This window comes from Bos indicus, chromosome 9 (assembly GCF_029378745.1).
Source record: "Bos indicus isolate NIAB-ARS_2022 breed Sahiwal x Tharparkar chromosome 9, NIAB-ARS_B.indTharparkar_mat_pri_1.0, whole genome shotgun sequence".
In the NCBI taxonomy this organism is placed as follows: domain Eukaryota; kingdom Metazoa; phylum Chordata; class Mammalia; order Artiodactyla; family Bovidae; genus Bos; species Bos indicus.
The window spans coordinates 10,047,681-10,068,394 of record NC_091768.1 but is presented as its reverse complement, the minus strand read 5'-3'; the positions used below and the strand labels follow the sequence as shown (position 1 = coordinate 10,068,394).

The window sequence follows — 20,714 nt, the reverse complement described above, 5'->3', positions numbered from 1 at the left end:
AGTAAAACCTAACACTGAAGGTAACAGAAAAGTGCCGGCTCCTCCCCGTGCCCACCTCTGAAGTGCTCTTCTCACACCCGCGATCCAGAGACTGCTCACAGGTCACTGGCGGCCCCTTCCCTCAGCGGGCAATGGAAGGCAAGCACTTACACATAAGGCAGTGAAATACACGAGGTCATGACATCGAATGCTCACTGTATTCTCAGGGCAAAATTTTTTTTTAAGAGAAAAAAATACATGTTTTAAAAGAGGTTAAATTTTAAATCTTGCCAAGTACAACAGTAAGGCATTATATAAACTCTTTGATATTTCTAACTTTTGAAAACAAAAGATAAAACCTTCTGGTGATTTTTAAATTCCTTTGCAATCAAAGAGAAAACTGTCAAAGAGATTTCACTTACAGCTTCTTACTGATGCATGCTGAAGAGAAAAGTTTCCCGAGGAGAACTGAAGCAATTTAAGTAACTGGGGTTATAATTACTAACTTAATCACTCCTTATAAAAAGTTTTATAATATTTAACATCTGACTAAAACAAAACCTAGATGCATCCCCTGTTGGGCAAAGAAACTGATCTAACAGTGTAATTAAAGAATCATATGAGAGAGGAAATAATACAATCAAATGTATGACAATGTCCCCAGAATTCTGAGGAAGGGAGAAAGTGCATCTACTTGGGGCAGTTAGAGGGCCTTCACGGACAAGGAGGAGGCCTAGGGAAGTTGGGGGAGAGCAAAGGACAGCCTTGGCCAGGCAGTTCAGGGAAGAGATGGGAAGTGTGTTCAGGGAGCAACAGACAGGTTGGCCTGGTACTGGTGGGGCCGGGGGTTAAGGGGACACCCACTAGGAGGGAGGTGAAGGCGCAGGTGAAGGCGCAGATGGTGGACAGGTGTGGGTGCTCCATAAAGTTCTGACCAGCCTTGGGATTCTTAGCAGCACGTCTTAAAGCTGAAGGCATGCTTATAACTTTCTGAAGGAATAGGCTATTCTAATAAACGTGATGGAAAAAGAGCCAGTTACACTTCAAATGGAAGCAGTTTGTACTGTGTAATTTATGCCTTCATAAAGTCGACTATTCACACTGCAACAATTAAAATCAAGGACACGCTCTCTTTAGTAATAATTCTCTTTCTGTGCTCCATCATTGTGTGAGGAAATGCACTGAGAGCCAAGCCACCATGACTATTTAACCAAGTCCTTTACAGACATCCATCGTATCTTGCTACAGTAGTGTAGCAAGATAGTAGGCCTGATCACAGCTCTCCTGCTCATCACTGCAAAAGAACCTTCCAAAAGAATCCACAGCCTGTCCTTCAAAAAGGATCAATGTGGACCTTAAAGTCCTCTACAATTTGAGCTCAATCTACCATTCTGGTCTCTTTCCCACGACCTTCCCACAGACATAGATCTTTCTTCACTCTACTGCTCACTCTTCTTCTAAATAAACCCTGTCTTTACTTTCTGTTACGTCCTCAAGGTGTTCTCTCCGCAGGACACACTCCTCACAACCTCCATCCTACCTACACGTCAGTCCACTCAAGTGCTACACTCAGTGTGGAGTGTCTTCTGAAGGCCTCTGCAGGGCCCTCTGCACTCTCTCAACTGTGCTGATTGTGAAGTCAGACTGTGCAAGAAAGCTAAAACCACCACTCTTTACATCAGGAATAATACTTGCCCTCGAGAAACTCACAGGAATCTACACCCACACATATGCACCAGATTACAAGTCATACAGGACCAGACAGATACAGGACACACTCCGCAAATACTGGTTCAAAGAATGACATTGCATATCATGAGTATCTCCAAATCATCCATATATAACTATACAGAGAAGGTTGTAGCCTGTGTGGATTAAAAAACAGCAAGAGATTACCTTTTCAGTTGTAAGAGGTTTTGTAGGCTTTTCTGGCTCCTTTTCTTTCTTTTTCTCTTCCTTTTTTTTTTCCTTTTCTTTCTAAAACACAGCCGAAAGTTTTGATAAGTTCACTTTTTTAAAAATGTCAGCTCTTCATACATTTTTATTTTATTAGTTGGAGTCATTTGAAGAGAGTACAAATTTCAATGATGACAATATTCAGTGATACTGAGACATGAAAGAAAGCACAGCAAATTCATACTGTCATCAAGTATGTTAATAACACAATAAAGAATAACTTTCCTTAAAAAATTAAGACAGAAGTGAGACAATTTAGAACTTCTTTGATATTTCAGAATTTGTTTAAAACAAATGCAATTTCTATTCAATAAATTCTCATTGCATCTTTACATAAAGTTAGGTTTCCTAACAGCAACCAAGAAGTTGAAATTTGAATACAAAGAAAATAAAAACTAACTCATAGAAGAGAATTCTTTATCAACCAGATGAAGGCAGAGTACAACATGTAAACATGAGAAGCAAAGTGTAAAATCACTTTAATTTTTTTTTCAATCACCATAGTGTTGTGGTATTTTTAAAGGACAAATACGATTATTTTCTCTTGAAAATAACGTTGAAGATAGTGCTTGGGGACCAGAACTAGCTGACTGGTTTGCATATATGATACAACCCAGTCAAAGTAAACTATAATGATATTATAAAGTTCACAATTTGCATTTTCAAGAAGGATGAAATAAGATATAATGATAAAAACTTAAGGGCTATAAACAGGTGGGAAAAGGAAAATGAAGTAGATTAAACAACGAGCATTTGTAAGGCATATGGAGGGAAGAGATACCTAGAAATTTACAATCTGATGATAATGCAACTGAGTGCTGATCTAGACCTTAGTCCCTGGCAGCAAAGACGAAAGGATAAACTGCTGAACCTAGAAAAGGCAGGAAAATAAACACATGAAACTTGGTGAAAATGCCTAAATGTTGCATCTGCACCTATGCCTTTAAAAATGGTGCTTGACACCACGTCTCTCAAGGGAAGAATCTTTACTATTTGTAAATTGGGAAAGTCAACACCAGCAATTCCTAAGCCAAAATGGTAGAGATAAAATTAAAGCTCCTATGGGCCAGGCACTGTGATAAGCACCTTACTGTCTAAGTCAATGTTTATAATAATGTCGGAAGAAAGTCCTCATTGTCATTTTACAAATGCAGAAACAAACTCTCAGGAAGGTGACACACGCAGCCGATCGCAGCAGGGCTGAGGGCTGCAAAGCCTCCATGCTCGCTGTCGTCCAGTGGGCTCTGCTTCCCCCACACTGTCCTCCCCAAGGGGACAGCGGGCACCTCCTGAGCCCTTCTCAAGGGCTAGACACCATGTGACTCACTGAGACCTGCATAAAAGCCTTCCGAGGTAAGGAATATCACCGCCACTGTGTAAGTGAAAAATAAACAGGATGTGCAGAAGTCCTTCAGATGTCATGAAATGTTTTCCAGACACCAGTCAAGTTTAGGGAGGAAAGCAACATAACTGGACATCCTCACTAATATGCTGGAGGTGGATGGTGCTGCAGCCCTTCAAAGCTCTTAGTTATTTCTCAAGGATGTCACTGTCATGAGATGGGGAAGAAGCCCGTCTTTCTAATCACTATGACTGGTGGGTACATCTGAAATCAACAAAAATAAATTAAACCAGTTCAGTTCAGTCGCTCAGTCATGTCCAGCTCTTTACGACCCTATGGACTGCAGCACGCCAGGCCTCCTTGTCCATCACCAACTCCTGGAGCTTACTCAAACCCATGTCCATTGAGTCAGTGATGCCATCCAACCATCTAGTCCTCTGTCGTCCCCTTCTCCTCCTGCCTTCCATCTTTCCCAGCATTGGGGTCTTTTCAAATGAGTCAGTTCTTCACATCAGGTGGCCAAAGTACTGGAGATTCAGCTTCAACATCAGTCCTTCTAATGAATATTCAGGACTGCTTTCCTTTAGGGTTTCTGCCTTTTCATATTGTTCATGGGGTTCTCAAGGCAAAAATACCAAAGTGGTTCGCCATTCCCTTCTCCAGTGGACCACGTTTTGTCAGAACATGGCATGGCTCATGTGGCTGTGGTCCATGTGATGAGTTTCATTAGTTTTCTGTGATTGTGGTTTTCATCTGGTCTGCCCTCTGACAGATAAGGATAAAAGCCTTACGGAAGCTTCTTGATGGGAGAGACTGACTGTGGGAGAAACTGGGTCTTGTTCTGATGAGCAGGGCCACGCTCAGTAAATCTTTCCCTAGCCCTTCCCTTCTCCAGAGGATCTTCCCAACCCAGGGACTGAACCCAGGTCTCCCGCTTTGCAGGCAGATTCTTTATCAGCTGAGCCACAAGGGAAGCCCAAATTAAACCAGCTAGCTGTGTTTAACCAAGGGAGAGCACAATTTGATGTCTTAAACACTGGAATTTCAGTTGTCAAAATATGGCTGTAAGCAACAATTTTATGACATGGGCCTTGAAGTCACATTAAAAACATGGGTTCTAGCCAAAATGGCCATCATCAAAATACCCACAAACAATAAAAGCTGGAGAGGGTGTGGAGAGAAAGGAATCCTATACTGTTGATGAGGATGGAAACTGGTATAGTCACTATAGAGAACAGTGTGGAGATTCCTTAAAAAACTAAAAATAGAGTGACCATATGACCCTGCAATCCCGCTTCTCAGCATATATGCAGAGAAAAGCATGATCCAAAAAGATACATGTGCCCCAATGTTCACTGCAGCACTGTTTAAAATAGCCAAGACATGGAAGCAACCTTAATGTCCACCAACAGAGGAATGGATAAAGACGACGCGGTGCGCACATACAATGGAATATTACTCGGCCATTAAGAAGAATGAAACAGCCATTTGCAGCAACATGGATGGACCTAGACAGTGCCATTCTGAGTAAAGTAAGTTAGAGAAGGAAAAATATTATATGACATCCTTTATACGGGGAATCTAAAAGGAAATGACACAAATGAACTTACAAAACAGAAACAGACTCACAGGCTGGAGAACGAATTTATGGCTGCTGGCAGAGGGAGGACGGGGAAAGGATAGTTAGGGCGTCTGGGATGGATGTGTACTCACTGCTATATTTAAAATGGACAACCAACAGGGCCCTACTGTATGGCACAGGGAACTCTGCTCCGTGTTATGCTGCAGCCTGGATGAGAAGGGAGTTGAGGGGAGAATGGATACATATAGTATATGTAGGGCTGAGGCCCTTCTCTGTTCACCTAGAACTATCACAACATTGGTTGTTAACAGGCTATACCTCAAAATAAAAAGTATAAACACAAGAAAAAAAATTTTAATAATAAAGAAAGGAGACAAAAGTAAGGAACTTAAAGGCAGGCATCTCATCGGGTGACTGATCTATTTAAGATACAAGTTTCCTAAGGGAATGGTGAAATATATATATATTTTTTTAGGTTGGAGGAAATATATCTTTAGTATCAACGCTTCTGATTTGTTAAGGCAGTTGCTATTTCTTCTTTGGCTCTTAGTAGGATGAACAGAAATCTCAAAATTTTCTGTAAGTCCTTTCTGAGAGACAAATCTCGCTCTCTCTTTCTCCTGGGAATACCTCAAAACCAGAGCTGCTAGAAAAGGTAGATAAATGCGGTCTGAAGAGATTAGTTTCAACCACGCTATGAAACAAGCAATATTCAAAATCTTATAAATAAGCTAAGATGCACCAGTAGCAGACCTTTCTAGGACCCTAACGTTTAGTGAGCATTATTAAACTTTCATTTTCTATGTTTTCTCAAAAAAAAAAAAAAAAAAAAAACCATGGGCTCTAAACACAGGCCATATAGTTTTACCTACAGATAACACCCATCTTTAGAATCAAAAGCTGCTGAAAGAAAGACCAAAGAGTACTGTGAGAACCTAAGTTGTTTTAAACTATTTTCTCAGCAAGAATAAAACACAGCAGTGTTTGATATTTCAAAACAGTAGTTCCTGAAATTTGGTTATTACATAGCCAAATGATATAGTGAAATAGGAGACCTTCTGCAAAAGAGAACAGGAAAAAATGTTCAAGTCCTATAAGGCAAAGAAAAGTAGATCTTGGGTTCATTAAAGATATGGTCTCTAAAACTTTTTATTATGCACTTCTGTCTCAAATGTTGTGAGCAAACATACTCAATATATGTATGTATTTATTAATAAAGCACATATAGTACTCTATTATACACATTATAAAACTACATAAAATTAGAAATTTTAAGAGGGTAAGAAAAAAAAAGCATGAATAAACCTTTTGACGGAGTGCCCTTAAACGCTGTCTAAATGGTGTCTAAATGCTGTCAGGCAAGACGACGCCACTAGGCCGGGTAAGACCCCGCTTTCCAGGACCTGGTGGCCAGCCCCGCACAGCAGACACGTGACCTGAGGGTTTCCACCCTCTGAACAGGCACCGCAGCCACCTTTCACGCCCTTGAGGCCACCTCCACCTCCTGCAGGGCTTCCTCTCTGCTCCTGACCCCTAACACCTACAACTCTCTGACCACCCAAGTCTCTCCAGCTCCAACCACGCCCTTCATGCTCCAAACCACCCCTCACTGTCTCCTCGGGACCCCCTTGCTGTGCTGTGAGGTTCCAGTGTGCCCAGCTCTCCACTCTCATGTCACCACTCAACACAGTATACGCGGACTGCCTCTGCACTCCTCCACCTGGGATCTCTCCTCGGCCTCCAGACCTGTGTCTCCAACCTCCCACCAGACCCCTCACAGGTGTTCTGTCACCTCACATTCAACACACCCAACTCTTAAGTCTGCCCCATCCCTATTCTCATCTCAAAGCTGCTCCTCCTCCTCAGCCTGGATCCCTTCTCCCTGGAGAGTGCATCATCTGCTGAGATGCTCAGGCCTGCAGCCAGGAGTCATCAAGGTCCCCAGAGCACCTCCACGACTCACTCATCATACACCTCACAGACCTGACCTTCTCCGGGTCTTTGAAGACCACTCTTCCTTCCACTCCCTCTGCCTCCAGTTCAGCACACGCTCCCATCATTTCATGCCTGAGCCAGAGCAACAAGTCCTCGGGCCTCTTCTACATCCAGCAGCACAAAGTTCACTCTCCGGAGATGGTGGCACAGACAGTCCGGAGGAGAAAACCGGTTCCGGACGCGCCTTCTACCCGTGGAAGGCACTGCGGAGCCAGGGCCTAGGGTCAGAGCCCAGACGCGCCAACAGGCTCCCAGGAAGGCGCGCCTCCGCTTCCCCACCAGCCACATGCCTGCCTTCTGCCACAAACCCCACTCATCCTGCTCTGCCCACAGGCTTTCTTCACAGGACACTTTCTCTGTCTGGACTGCACCCCAGTCCTCACAGGGAACGTCCAGGAAGAATGAGCACCCTGGGCCAGAGTGGCTCTGTGAGGGCTCAGCAATCACGGCCCCCATTCGGCTGCGCCAGAAACCCCCGTAAGGTTCCCCATTTTCCTCTGTTAGATGGAAGCATCTCCCCGGCAGAGGATACACCTTATCTGTCTTTGTATCTCACATGTCAAGTACACCATTTAGCAATGAGGAGACACAGACAAAGTGTGAGATAAAGGATGTCTCAAATTCACCATGGTCATTATAACAACAAAAAAAAGATAAAAGAGTCAAAAAAATTAAAACCTTCAACTATTTATAGGGATGACTTTAAAAGTCCATAACGGTATAGCACCACGCTCCGTAATCACTCCTACCCCACACACATCTCAACAATTATCACTCTCTACAATGATGACTCTACGCATACACTGTATCCATACGATAGTTACTATGGCTTAAAAAACAAAATGACATGAACGTTCAAGAGTTTATAACAATAGAATCATAGAAAGAAAAATTTTAACCAAAATCTCTTCCTAGTAAATCAAAGAATTCAAGAGCAATTATAGAACAGTTCCTTTAAGCCTAAGGTGGTAGCGGAAACAACAGCGAAAAAACAATTGCTTATTAAATGCTGAGATAAATCTATGGTACCGATAAATTAGTCATTCTGAAATTAAATACAGATTAAAGCTCTTTAATCCTACCTGCAGCATAGGAAAGTGGTCCTAAAATTGTTGTATTTAATGTATTTAATACTGGAGACCATTCAAAGCATAAACAACTATTACAGCATCCATAATAAACAACTAATACAGCATAAACGATGGCACGTTCACACCGAGCGTATGGACACAGCTGGCTAGAACACCACCATACCTCCAATTTGTTTTTCTCAACAGCAGCTTGTAGAGAAGGAGAGGATACCAAAGGCTGAAGAGGAGCATCAGAGGAGGCAATCTGTGGAATGCAGGTGGGAAGTCAGGAGGAAAAAACAAAAAGAAAGTAATCAGAATTATAGGCACAGGAAAGAAACAAACACTCATGCATTTCTGAGCTACAGAAGCACTTAGAAATATGTTAAAGGAAAATAATGCATCAAGAAGAGTGTTGCTTTTCAAGTACTTCCATGTGGAATTTCTGCAGATAAAAGCATTTATTACAGAAAAGTGTATGATTTCAAATGCATTTCACTCTAACATAAAATTTAAAATGCACTCAGACAAGATCATGCCCAAAGTATCTGAGAAAGAACTGAGTGTGTCTGGCGGCTCTCTTTCCATCAGTGTTATTGCTGGAGCGCTCACGCTGACACGCTGTTCCAAGTGGCTGGACAGCACGAATTGAGATCTTGTTCCCACTGACCATAATTGCTTTAAGAATGGAAAATAACACAGAGCTGAAACAGTAAAAGTTAACGAAAGTTTTAATCAACTGTGTAAGAAAACAGAAAGAAGGCTGGGAGTGAAAAGACTGAATTAACGCAGTGTAACAGCTAAGCAGCAGGCTTACTGAAAAGCCATACATACACTTCCTTCTTGGAGCTCGTGTCCACAGACACCACCCCCAGGGCTGCACCGGCTGAACTGCCCCAAAGCTCTGTGAGACAGTTACATATGCAAAGGCAGTTACATATGCAAAAGCAATTTATACAGAGATAATTTCATCTAAAAGCCTTTTCACTCATCTTACCCAATTCCTACAAGAATAGCTGATCACTTTAATGGAAGCATTATCTTCCTGCTCTCTTTACTGCCAAAATATAACTGAAATACGTTTACAAAATGTGTAGTAGATCTTTGGAGCTGTTAAACTGACATCTCTATATTGCTCTATCATATCAACAGTGCCTATGAGGAATCTTTAAAAATAAAAGGTGCTATTACAGAGAGTCATTATGCAATGTCAAAATAACAATGTGAGATGGTAAGTTCTCATTCAATCTGCTTGTTACTGAGTTAGTTATGGCTGCAATTCTGAGTCACAACCCAAGCCCATTATCTTTACGGGTCTTCCCGGGCACACTGTTAGCTCTGTTAAAAGTATACAAACTAGCCATTCGATGACAACTAACTGAAATTACACATAGAAGAAAATATTTAACAAGACAAACTGTGCCTTAAAGACCAGCTGCAAAACTAATTTATTTCACTGGACATTTCCCTGCTAGAGATATGGAGAAAACAAGAGATTAGAAAAAGCACATAAAATCATTTAAGATGGTATAAAGACCTTTCTGCCCAAATTTATGTAAAAGCTGAACATAAAAATATAACAAATAAATAAAGGCATTTAATATGTTGAGTGTTACTAATTCAAGATAATTCACTGTAGAAGTATTTTTTCGCCTCCTGAGAGGATGATAAACTGATTTTGCCACTTTTAAAATTCAGATGTTCACTGTTCACAGAATCTTGATTCAAAGTGGAATCAAGATTGCCAGGAGAAATAGAGAGATAACACCACCCTTATGACAGAAAGCAAAGAGGAACTAAAGAGCCTCTTAATGAACATGAAAGAGGAGAGTGAAAAAGTTGGCTTAAAACAACATTCAGAAAACTAAGATCATGGCATCCAGTCCCATTACTTCATACAAAGAGATGGGGAAACAGTGGAAACAGTGACAGACTTTATTTTCTTGGGCTCCAAAATCACTGCAGATGGTGACTGCAGCCGTGAAATTAAAGGTTACTTGCTCCTTGGAAGAAATGCTATGACCAACCTAGACAGCATATTAAAAAGCAGAGATAACTCTTTGCCGAAAAAGGTCCGTCTAGTCAAAGCTATGGTTTTTCCAGTAGTCACGTATGGATGTGTGAGTTGGAAGGACTGATGCCAAAGCTGAAACTCCAATACTTTGGCCACCTGATGCAAAGAACTGACTCACTGGAAAAAACCCTGATGTTGGGAAAGATTGTAGGCAGGAGGTAAAGGGGACAACAGAGGATAAGATGGTTGGATGGCATCACCAACTTGATGGACGCGAGTTTCAGCAAGCTCCGAGAACTGGTGGTAGACAGGGAGGCCTGGTGTGCTGCAGTCCATGGGGTAGCGAGGAGTCAGACACGACTGAGCAACTGACACTGAACTGAACTGAAAAGTCAGATGGAGCAATATATAACTATTTAGTAAATATCAGTCTTTTAACAAAGCATGTTAATACCAAAGTAAAGCATTAATACTATGTTCCAATTAAGAAAAAACACAGAGATCCTCGTTCAACAGGAAAGACATCTGAAAAGTCAATAGGAAAATTCACAGGTGAATGTGAACAGTTGTGTACCCATAAATCAAACTACCATCTGCCAATAAGTCCGACAGGAAACACGAAAACAGGGATGAGTCTCAAAAACATGCTGAAAGAGGCCAGACACCAAAGAACAAACAATGTATGATACCATTTACACGTTTGAAACTTCAGCAGTGACGAATATAGTCTACAGTGACAAAGAGCAGACCAAGGGCTACCTGGGAAAGGCGTGGGAAGCAAGGGGGCACAAGGCACCTGATGGGGGGAGGGGAAGGGTCTACATGCCAACTGTGGTTGTGGCCACACAGGAGCAATGAGTGACGAGCAGGGTAAGCTCCATTATGCAAGCAAGGAATGAAGACCTAGAGTCTACAGCTAGAAGCAAGAGACACAACAGACAGAGAGATGGATAGGGGAGAATCCAAAGGGCAGGCGGGAGGAAGAAAGAAAAAAATACAGAGGCAAGAAAAACCAGGTGCTCTCGTGTTCTTTCCCAAACTCTCAGGACCATTGCCCACCCCCTCCACTAAGCACCCAAGCAGAAAACCACCACCTGCCATCTGGATTAGTCCTCCAGTCCCGCTCATCCATAAACTATGCATTCACACATGTTCTACAAGGCCAGAGTCCAAACCCCTTAACTAGACTGCAAGGTGCCCTGCCTGCCCCCTCCCCCCAACCCGGTCACCACCTGTCTAGGCGCACTTGACTCCCTGGGAGCCCGCTCTCCAGTCTGCTGCTCGGGCCGCCAGGGATCGCTGCTTTGCTGCTCCCTCTGCTGGAAGCCTGCGTACCTCTAGGGGACCCCCGCCCTGCCCCTTCCCGGACGCGCCCCTGGTCCTCCCGTTTGCACCCGCCAGGATGCTGCACTCCTGCAAACACTGGCACGTGTGTCCAGTGACGATGCCGTTACTTATGGGTGTTCTTTGTGCAACTGAAGTTCTCTGAGACGGACGTCGTTCCTACTTTGTTCACCATCTTCAACATCTGGCATTCAACAGGTCTCAATAAATGTTTTAGTTGAGGAAAACAGGACAAGAGTGTCTCAGAGACAGACACAAAAGGAGGCTTACATCAGTAGCTGCCACTGTCCTCAGAAAGGGCTCTGGCTTACTCACTCTCTTCTCTGAACTCTCATGAAAGTTATCTACACTCACTGTGAAATTCAGAATATATTTGGTAACTAGATGATAATTTCATTTCACTACATTCCAGTACTTTTACAGAGAGAAGACAAGACTCTGACCTAGAAAATGGCACTGGGAATAAGTGTTGGGAAATGTGGTTGTCGTGTCTGACTGTCCCTCTATTCCCCACCCTTCTCTCTGCCCCATCTATGACCTCCTTCAGGAATAAATGAGCTATCACCCTTCCTTCAACTATTCTTAAGCCCAGAAGGTCTTCTCAAGGCCACCACCAAAGTGAACTGTATGCAAAGAAACTCCCCGAGCAATCCAAGTGTACAAACCCACCTACTACAAAAGGAAAACCAATGGGGCAGTTGGAAAACAGGTTTCCAATTGCCATGTTCCAGCAAAAAGTGAACAAATACACACTGAAAAGATACCGAGTGTTATAAAAATGCCAGGATGATTATTTGAAGGGCATAAGGCAAATTGCTCCTTTTGTCTTTCCAAGAAAAGGCCACGTCATCTCCTTGAGGATTTTGCTGCTGCTGCTGTCACTGCTACTCAGTCCCGATGTCCTGTCCCGCTCTCTGCAGCCTCGCGGACGGCAGCACGCCAGTCTCCTCTGTCCTCCACCACCTCCCACAGTTGCTCAAATTCAAGTCGCTGACTCAGTGATGCTATCTATGTCGTCCTCTGTCATCCCCCGCCTCCTCCTGCCTTCAATCTAAATGAAAATCTGCTGCTCCAAAACAACTGACAAGGACCTCATGGATTAACTGTAATACATGCCTTAAACCAGTTCTAGAGATTTTTGACTATATATTTTAAGTGGAGATTTTAATCACAGCAGTTCTCAAATGACTGTCTCATGATCTTTCAGTATCCTGTGAGGCTTAGGTTCTTCAGGAGTTGAGAAATCATCTAAAAAATATAGTTTCCAAAGTAAATTACCTTCCATGGCTGTGTCAGATATAAATACATTTACTGAACTAATAAATAAATCATATAAAAGAAATCACCAATTAAACTCGTCAGTAGCGGAGTTAAAAGACTGACAAACTTAAGTACCCAGAGTCACCACATACACAGAAGCAGCCTGAATTTTAATTTACTAACTTTAAAATCACTGGATAAAGCACTAAGAAATGCAGAATTCTGGAGCAATTTCAAACAGAAATCCATTAATCGCCACATCAGTCACCTGGAAGCCCATAACTTAAAAGGGCTGACTAAAATGTGGCGATATTAACCCAACAAACCTCAAACACTGTGCCCTTTCGCTGAAGCCACTGCGCCTGGACTCTCTGCTCCTACAGGTCTCCTCCTCCCCCAACACGAGCCTCACAGCGGCTCCTACATATAAAGCACTCAGTAACACAGACTGCTACGGAAAACACCACAGGCAACACCTTGTTTAACTCTCCTAAGAGTACCATAAAAAGCAGACACCACGACCATTCCTATTGCACAGAAGAAACTAAAACTGTAACAAAAAAGAAGTAACAACAACTCCATCTTGAACCTGCGTATTTAACAGTAATCTTAAGTCACCACTCGATAATTTATCATCTAAGTTTTTCATTCCTATCTGGAAGGATATCTAAAATGGATTGCAATGCATACAGTTTTAAAATTATTGCTCATTTATCTTAATGAACTGTATAATCATCAGTTAATTGTAAACAGTGGTTGCTGCTCAGTTGCTAAGTCAGGTCTAACTCTGTGACCCCATGGACTGCAGCACACCAGGCTTCCCTGTCCTTCACCATCTCCTGGAGCTTGCTCAATCAAACTCATGTCCATTGAGTTGGTGGTGCCATCCAACCATCTCATCCTCCGTCGTCCCCTTCTCCTCTTCTCCTCCTGCCCTCAATCTTTCCCAGCAATAGAGTCTTTTCTAATGAGTCAGTTTAATAAAATTAAAAATGCTAACTCATTTTTATTACAACACAATTCAGAAACGTTATTTCCACAACAATTTCAAAGTTGAAATAATGGATTAATTTCACTTTCATTGGACTAAATTCTAGTCTTCATACATACATGTGTGTAAACACATATAACATACATACATATAACAACGTAAGTTAGAATTTTGCTGTTTTTAAACTTTTATATAATACTCAATTTTAATACTTCAAACTCAAGAAGGCAAAGTGGTTGTCTGAGGAGGTTTTACAAATAACTGAGGAAAGAAGAGAAGCAAAAAGCAAGGGAGAAAGGGAAAGATACACCCAACTGAATGCAGAGTTCCAGAGAACAGCAAGGAGAGATAAGCCTTCTTCAATGAACAATACAAAGAAATAGAGGAAAACAACAGAATGGGAAAGACTAGGGATCTCTTCAAGAAAATTGGAGATATCAAAGGAACATTTCATGTAAGGATGGGCCATGATAAAGGAAAGAAATGGAAAGACCTAACAGAGGCAAAAGAGATAAAGAAGAGGTGGCAAGAATACACAGAAGAACTGTACAAAAAAAGTCTTAATGACCCGGACAACCAGAGTGGTGTGGTCACTCACCTAGAGCCAGAAATCCTGGAGTGTGAAGTCAAAGGGGCCTTAGGAAGCGTTACTACCAATCAAGCTAGTGAAGGTGATGGATTGCAGCTGGGCTATTTCAAATCCTAAAAGATGACGTTGTTGAAGTACTGCAGTCAATATGTCAATACACTTGAGAAACCCAGCAGTCACCATGGGACTGGAAAAGTCAGCCTGCATGCCCAAAGAAGGGCAGTGCTAAACAATGTTCACACTACTAGACAACTGCGATCACTTCCCCTTCCAGTACGGTTATGCTCAAAATCCCTCAAGCTAGGTTCCAGCAGTACTTGAATCCAAAACTCCTAGATATACAGGCTGGGTTTAGAAAAGGCAGAGGGACCAGAGATCAAATTGCCAATATCTGGTGGATCACAGAGAAAGCAAGGGAATTCCAGAAAAACATTTACTTCTGTTTCATTGACTGCGTTAAAGCCTTTGACTGTGTGGACCATAACTGTAGAAAATTCTTCAAGAGATGCGAATACCAGATCATCTTACCTGTCTCCTGAGAAACCTGTATGTGGGTTAAGAAGCAACAGTTAGAACCTCACATGAACAACTGACTGGTTCAAAATTGAGAAAGGAGTATGACAAGGCTGTATGTTACCACCCTGCTTATTTAACTGATATGCAGCTAGAGGAGTTACAACCTGGAATCAAGATTGCTGGGAGAAATAACAACCTCAGATATGCAGATAACACCACTCTAATGACAGAAGTGAAGAGGAACTAAAGAGCCTCTTGATGAAGGTGAAAGAGGAGAGTGAAAAAGCTGGCTTAAAACACAACATTTAAAAAACAAAGATCACGGCATCACTTCATGGCAAATAGAAGGAGAAACGTGGAAACAGTGACAGATTTTAATTTCTAGGGCTCCAAAATCACTGCAGCCACAAAATTAAAAGAGCTGCTGCTGGAAAAGAGCAAACAATATGTGAAAACTCAACCTCATCTACTCAAGACCTGCTAAAGGGATTTCCCTGGTGATCCAGCGGTTAAGACTTTGCTTTCCAATGCAGAGGGTTCGAGTTTGATCCTCGGTCAGGGAGATAAGATCCTGCACACCACAGGGCCAAAAAAAAAAAAAAAAAAACCCAGAACATAAAACAGAAGCAGTACTGTAATAAATTCAACAAAGATTTAAAAAATGGTTTACATAAAAAAAGGTCTTAAAAAAAAATCTTTTAAAAAACCTGTTATTCAAAAAAAAAAAACAGACCTAAATTGCCTAAGAACTCATCAGTATTGCCAGCTGTGATGCACCACTGGTTACGGGGAGTGAAGGGCAGACGACAGGACAGGTTTCTTTTTTTTTTTTACTGTAATCTTTCTTATTTATGGCTTCAGCCAGGCCATGTGTGGCATGTGGAATCTTAGGTCAGCAACTTGGGATCAAATCTGTGCCCACTGCACTGAGAACAAAGAATCTTAACAACTGGACCGCCAGGGAAGTACCCAAGACAATTTTCTGTACTCAAAGTTCTTCAAATGTCCCCTATCACTCATCCATGAAAGAACACCAGGGAGGGCAGGTTTATTCTGCATACCTGTCGTAGAATTCTAAGACAGCCACCAAAACCCTTACATACCCTGGATTCTAAAATGAGTTCTTAAAATTTCAAATGAAAATGTATTACTTACATTTTAGAGTTTGTCCTTTGTTTCCCCCACAATGCTAGAGGTAAAGTTAATTACATGGACATTATCAACATCTCTATTTTGTCCATTTTTACCTATCTTTCAAAGGATTTCCTTTTCTATATCCACCAGAAATGCAGCCCAATCTCTATCAAGGGTACCTCTAATCCAAAATATACATATTTGATTGAATTTTTTAGTATATTGCTTCTCTACATGTACCAAAAAGGAAAATCAATTTGCAAAATGAGATGAAATTAGTCTCTAAACTGCCTGACAGATGACTTACCCACAAAATTAATGGCTTATAGCTTTATGATTAATCTAGGAATCAAAGACCCTCTCCCCCCAAAAAAGGACTGCAACAATAGGGACAACTAGCCTTAAATGGTATTTAACTGGGATAAGAAAATGTATCAGAAAAAGAAACTTAAAAACAAACAGTAATAAAACATATTTGATCACTACAGCAAGGTCTCAACTATTAGGGAACAAATGCTTGATAATAACCAATCAAAAGGCTACGTTTTCAGACTCATTTTGTGCAGGAACAAGGTCAACAAAAGCTTGTCTGATACTGAACACCTCACGTTAAAGAGGCTTTATCTATTAGCACCTGCTCCTCAGGCACTCAAGCTTCAAAGCACTTTCCCAGTAAGACCATCTGGTGCTGCGATTCACGCAGGCTAAGTCACTTCAGTGCTGTCCGACTATTTGCAACTCCGGACTGTGGCCCACCAGGCTACTCTGTCCACGGGGGCTCTCCAGGCAAGAACACTGCAATGCGTGGCCATGCCCCTCTCCAGGGGATCTTCCCCACCCAGAGATCCTGGTCTCTTATGCCTCCTGCACTGGCAGGCAGCTCCTTACCACTAGTACCACCTGGGAAGGTGCTGTGATAAGTACAGATAAACAGGAGCAGCACCATGATTTCATCAGAATAATTAATGCAAGACTTCCTGTTGACTGTTTGCAAATACAGTGCAAACAATTGTGTTTTCTATTTTGGACCAAAGTGAGATAAAGCTGTTCAGGAAAAGAAAAAAAAAAAAGAAAAAAAGCTGTGTTTTAATAAACATATCTGGTCAGATCCACCAATGCCCTTAGAAGAAGACAGATTTGCCTTTTCATTTCCACAAACCAATAAAATAATTTTCTCTCCTCAATTTTTCAATTAGTATCTTTACACAGATTTCATAAATTAACTTAAATGCCATTTAAGCAGTTATTAGATGCTTACTTAAGAATATGCTCCTTTCTGAATCAAGAGTTCTGCTTTGTGAAAGCTCACTACGTGACAAAAACTCCCAACGTTCAAATTTTTAAAGTATGTAACCAGGACATTTTTACAATAAATAAGTCAAGCCATATCACATGTTAAAATTTCAAAATACATTCATCAAATATCAACTGGTGATAGAGATGAAGATTTTACTTACATTTGTAATAGCTATAGCATTTTTGTCGTAGTATTTCTTCTTTTCATATTTATCTCTGATGAAAAATTCCACTGCTCTGAAAACAGATAACTTAAGGAAAAGCATGAGTTCAGTGACATGTACACTCCCCTTTATTTACTCCACAAAGCCCAGACTCTACATTTCATACTCCTACTCCCCAGTCTGTACTTTCCTCACACACTATTTCCGCAACTAAATTCTGTAACCTACTTTTCTTTCTGCCAAAGAATCTATCTCGTTCAGGGAATCTTCCCGATTCAACAAAACCACTCAGCTGAATTCTAAACAGAAAAGTCATCGTATTTCTCAGTTCCACCAAAATCCACAGCCTTTTACCCCCACCCCTACACTAAAGGTTCATTTTGGACTTTCAGTTTAAATAAAGAAACTAACACTCATGTGGTAACCACAGCATACCAGATGCCGTGCTGGTGCGCTATCCACAGTTTTCCTTTAGTCTTTCCTCCACGCAGTTGTGTGCATATTATAATTTCCATATCACAGAGGAAGAATCAGCAACTTGGAAAGAGTAGACAACTGTGATTTCAACACTTATGTCCTTTCCCGCCACACACGGCTGCCTCTAACTGTATCAGTGAGGATCAGAAGAATGGTGACAAATTTTTTCCTGCAAAGCTTTCTAGAAATGGAAAAGTCAAGAAGCTAAAACCAATGTCAGTACTATTTAATTTTCTGAAGTTGAGTGGACCAGCCTTATCTGTTGATGGGTGAATCACTTCTAGTGGGATTCAGGAGCTTTGGGTCAGCTGATATAGATGACTTCTCTTACCAGTCAACCGACCACTGTTTTACCATGTTCCACTAAAATGGGACTTCTTCCATCAAGGACTCTGAACTTTTTTATTTTTTAGTACCATGAACCCCTTTGACTCCTTTCTGAGATAGTGCTTTTAAATGCATAAAATAAAATACACAGAACTACAAAGGAAATGAGCTACACTGAAATACAGACTCTCGGTGGATCCCCAGGTTAAGACAGCCTTCTGTTCAAAGAAAAGCAATCTGAAGCAGTAAAACAGTACATTTTCAGTCAATTGTTCCTTACTGGAAGTTAACAAAGCTCTTTAAACTGACAGTTGAGGCCACAGGTAGTAGCAAGAATTGACAGACCACTATGCAGTGGGCATTGAGAGACAGCTCTCAAAGGGCCAGGGAAGGCAAGAAAGACAGGAAAACTAAATGTTCAATTTATCAAGCAAGCGGAATAACTGAAAGCCATTTTTAAAGACAGATCTCTATCAACTGTGTATATGAAAGGCACTTCACATTGCCTCTTTTTCTCCTCTTAACCTATAGAGGTCTTTTATGTTTACAACTAAAGCCAGGCACAGAGTTTAAGGAGTTCTCTGGTATTCTACAGTACAAGAGAGGGAGTATTGTGATAACTGGAAACCAGGCACGTCTAGCATCCACCTTTTCAGATGCTACTGGTCACCACAAATTCATTTGTGAATTAGTCATTTAATTTCTGCTAATGATAATAAATGCCTTTTTATCTAGAGAAGGTCAAATGTGGTAGCCTTGAAGACCCTTTCAAGTCAAAAGCCCCAGAGCTGTCAGAAGGCTCATTAGTTAGATATGTGAACATTTTGGCAGTCAGTACCAAAAAATTACCATAACACCCCAAGATTTTCATAAACACAATAACGTTGCTTTATTCCAACTATTTCACATATAAATAAGCTAAATGCTAAGTTCGCACATGATTTTAAATCCATGTTCAATATTGCATTTTCTGTTTTTCTAAGAGGATAAAATGAAAACAATCAAAAAAGCCGGCCCTTTGGATGAATGTGGATATATGAGCAACTTTTACTGTCAAGACAACTATTTACTGCCACAACAGGAGAGAGAAGAATTTACTTAGATTGATGTCATTTTCACAGTGGATGAAATGAAATACGTTTGTGCCAAGTGCATGCTAAGTCGCTTCAGTTGTTTCCAACTCTTTGCAACCCCATGGACCGTAGCCCACCAGGCTGCAAAACAGGCAAGTTAACGCTCTTACTGCTTAGTCGCTCAGTCATGTCCAACTTTTTAGCAACCCTATGGACCGTAGCCCGCCAGGCTCTTCTGTCCATGGGGCTCTCCAGGCAAGAGTAGTGGAGTGGGTTGTCATGCCTGCCTCCAGGGGATCTTCCCAACCCAGAGATGGAACCTGCGTCATCTCTTATGCCTCCTGCACTGACACGCGGGTTCTTTACCACTCGCGCTGCCTGGGAAGCTGGGTGAAATATGTTTACTGCTTTTAAAAATTCTATAATATTTTTAAAACAGCAATTATATTTACTTCCAGATATACATATTACATAGTATGTATACAGCCTTTCTTAACTAAAGTCTAAATTCTTAGAGTATAATTTTTATATTTAAACACCTGAGAGGAGAGTAACACTTATGTTTTTCCTCCTTAATGACAGAAACAGCAGTCTATTTTGGATATTATTTAAAATCTACTACATATTAAAGCTTGAAAAGATTATAATACTCTCATTTATGAAGTGTTTATAACAAAGGAAAGATCACTGTTTATGACCAAAGAAAACCCTGATATTAGAGAGAAAATTCATTAAGAACAGTATCAAAAATTATTTAACCACCATTGTAAAACCAAAATTAATGAAAACTATAATAGTTTTGGAAATACTGAATTTGAAAAAGGCAAACTTTTAAGTATATAATCTTTTAGAGTAAAAAACAATACTAATATCTGATGAAATATGTGAATTTTCAGAAATAACAGATATACATGATATCTTAATTTCTACTTAGTGTATTTTAAGTAAGTAATTCAAATATAGCTGAGTTTCACTTCTGTTTATGATTTTAAAAAACCTCTGAAATTTTCTAAGCAGTAAGCGATTTTAAGAAATGAGATGCCAGTCCTGGTTCAACGCACGATACTGGATGCTTGGGGTTGGTGCACTGGGACGACCCAGAGGGATGGTATGGGGAGGGAGGAGGGAGGAGGGTTCAGGATGGGGAGCACATGTATACCTGTGATGGATTCATTTTGATATTTGGCAAAACTAATACAATTATGTAAAGTTTAAAAATAAAATAAAATTAAAAAAAAAAGAAATAATTCATTAAAAAAAAAAAAAAACTACATCAGATGACAGTTGATCTGTTTGTCAAGGACATAAAAAAATAAAAATTAAATCCTTAAGGCAGGACAAAGCACTAGGCTAGTCCTCACAATTAAACATAAAACACTACTTCATAAAATGCAAACAAAGCACACCACCAAGTAAACTTTCAAAACTCCAGGGGAGTCACCGGAGTAAGCACTGCGGTTCAGGGAACATGCCACATCCTCGGGGGCTCTCAGGTCCTACATGCCTCTTAGACCAAGAATGTATGACGCAGTTCTTGTGTATTTTTGTACAAGGTCTCAAAAGCAACCCAACCCTTAACTGTTTATTCACCTAAAGAAGCAGTGA

At 41.0% G+C, this 20,714-nt stretch overlaps 1 protein-coding gene across 6 annotated transcripts in view; it reads right to left on the bottom strand.

Annotated features, from left to right (window-relative positions):
- Positions 1–20,714, bottom strand: part of SMAP1 (small ArfGAP 1) — a 190,231-nt gene that overhangs the window by 72,236 nt on the left and 97,281 nt on the right. For 3 of the 6 annotated variants that reach the window (XM_070795682.1, XM_070795688.1, XM_070795687.1), the window contains 3 exons: positions 17,230–17,305; positions 8,109–8,189; positions 1,876–1,956 (listed from right to left, as the gene is read on the bottom strand). In XM_070795682.1, the coding sequence (XP_070651783.1) occupies positions 1,876–1,956; positions 8,109–8,189; positions 17,230–17,305 (238 nt within the window). The remainder of the gene's footprint in view (positions 1–1,875; positions 1,957–8,108; positions 8,190–17,229; positions 17,306–20,714) is intronic. The other 3 variants (XM_070795684.1, XM_070795683.1, XM_070795685.1) reach the window with 3 other exon arrangements.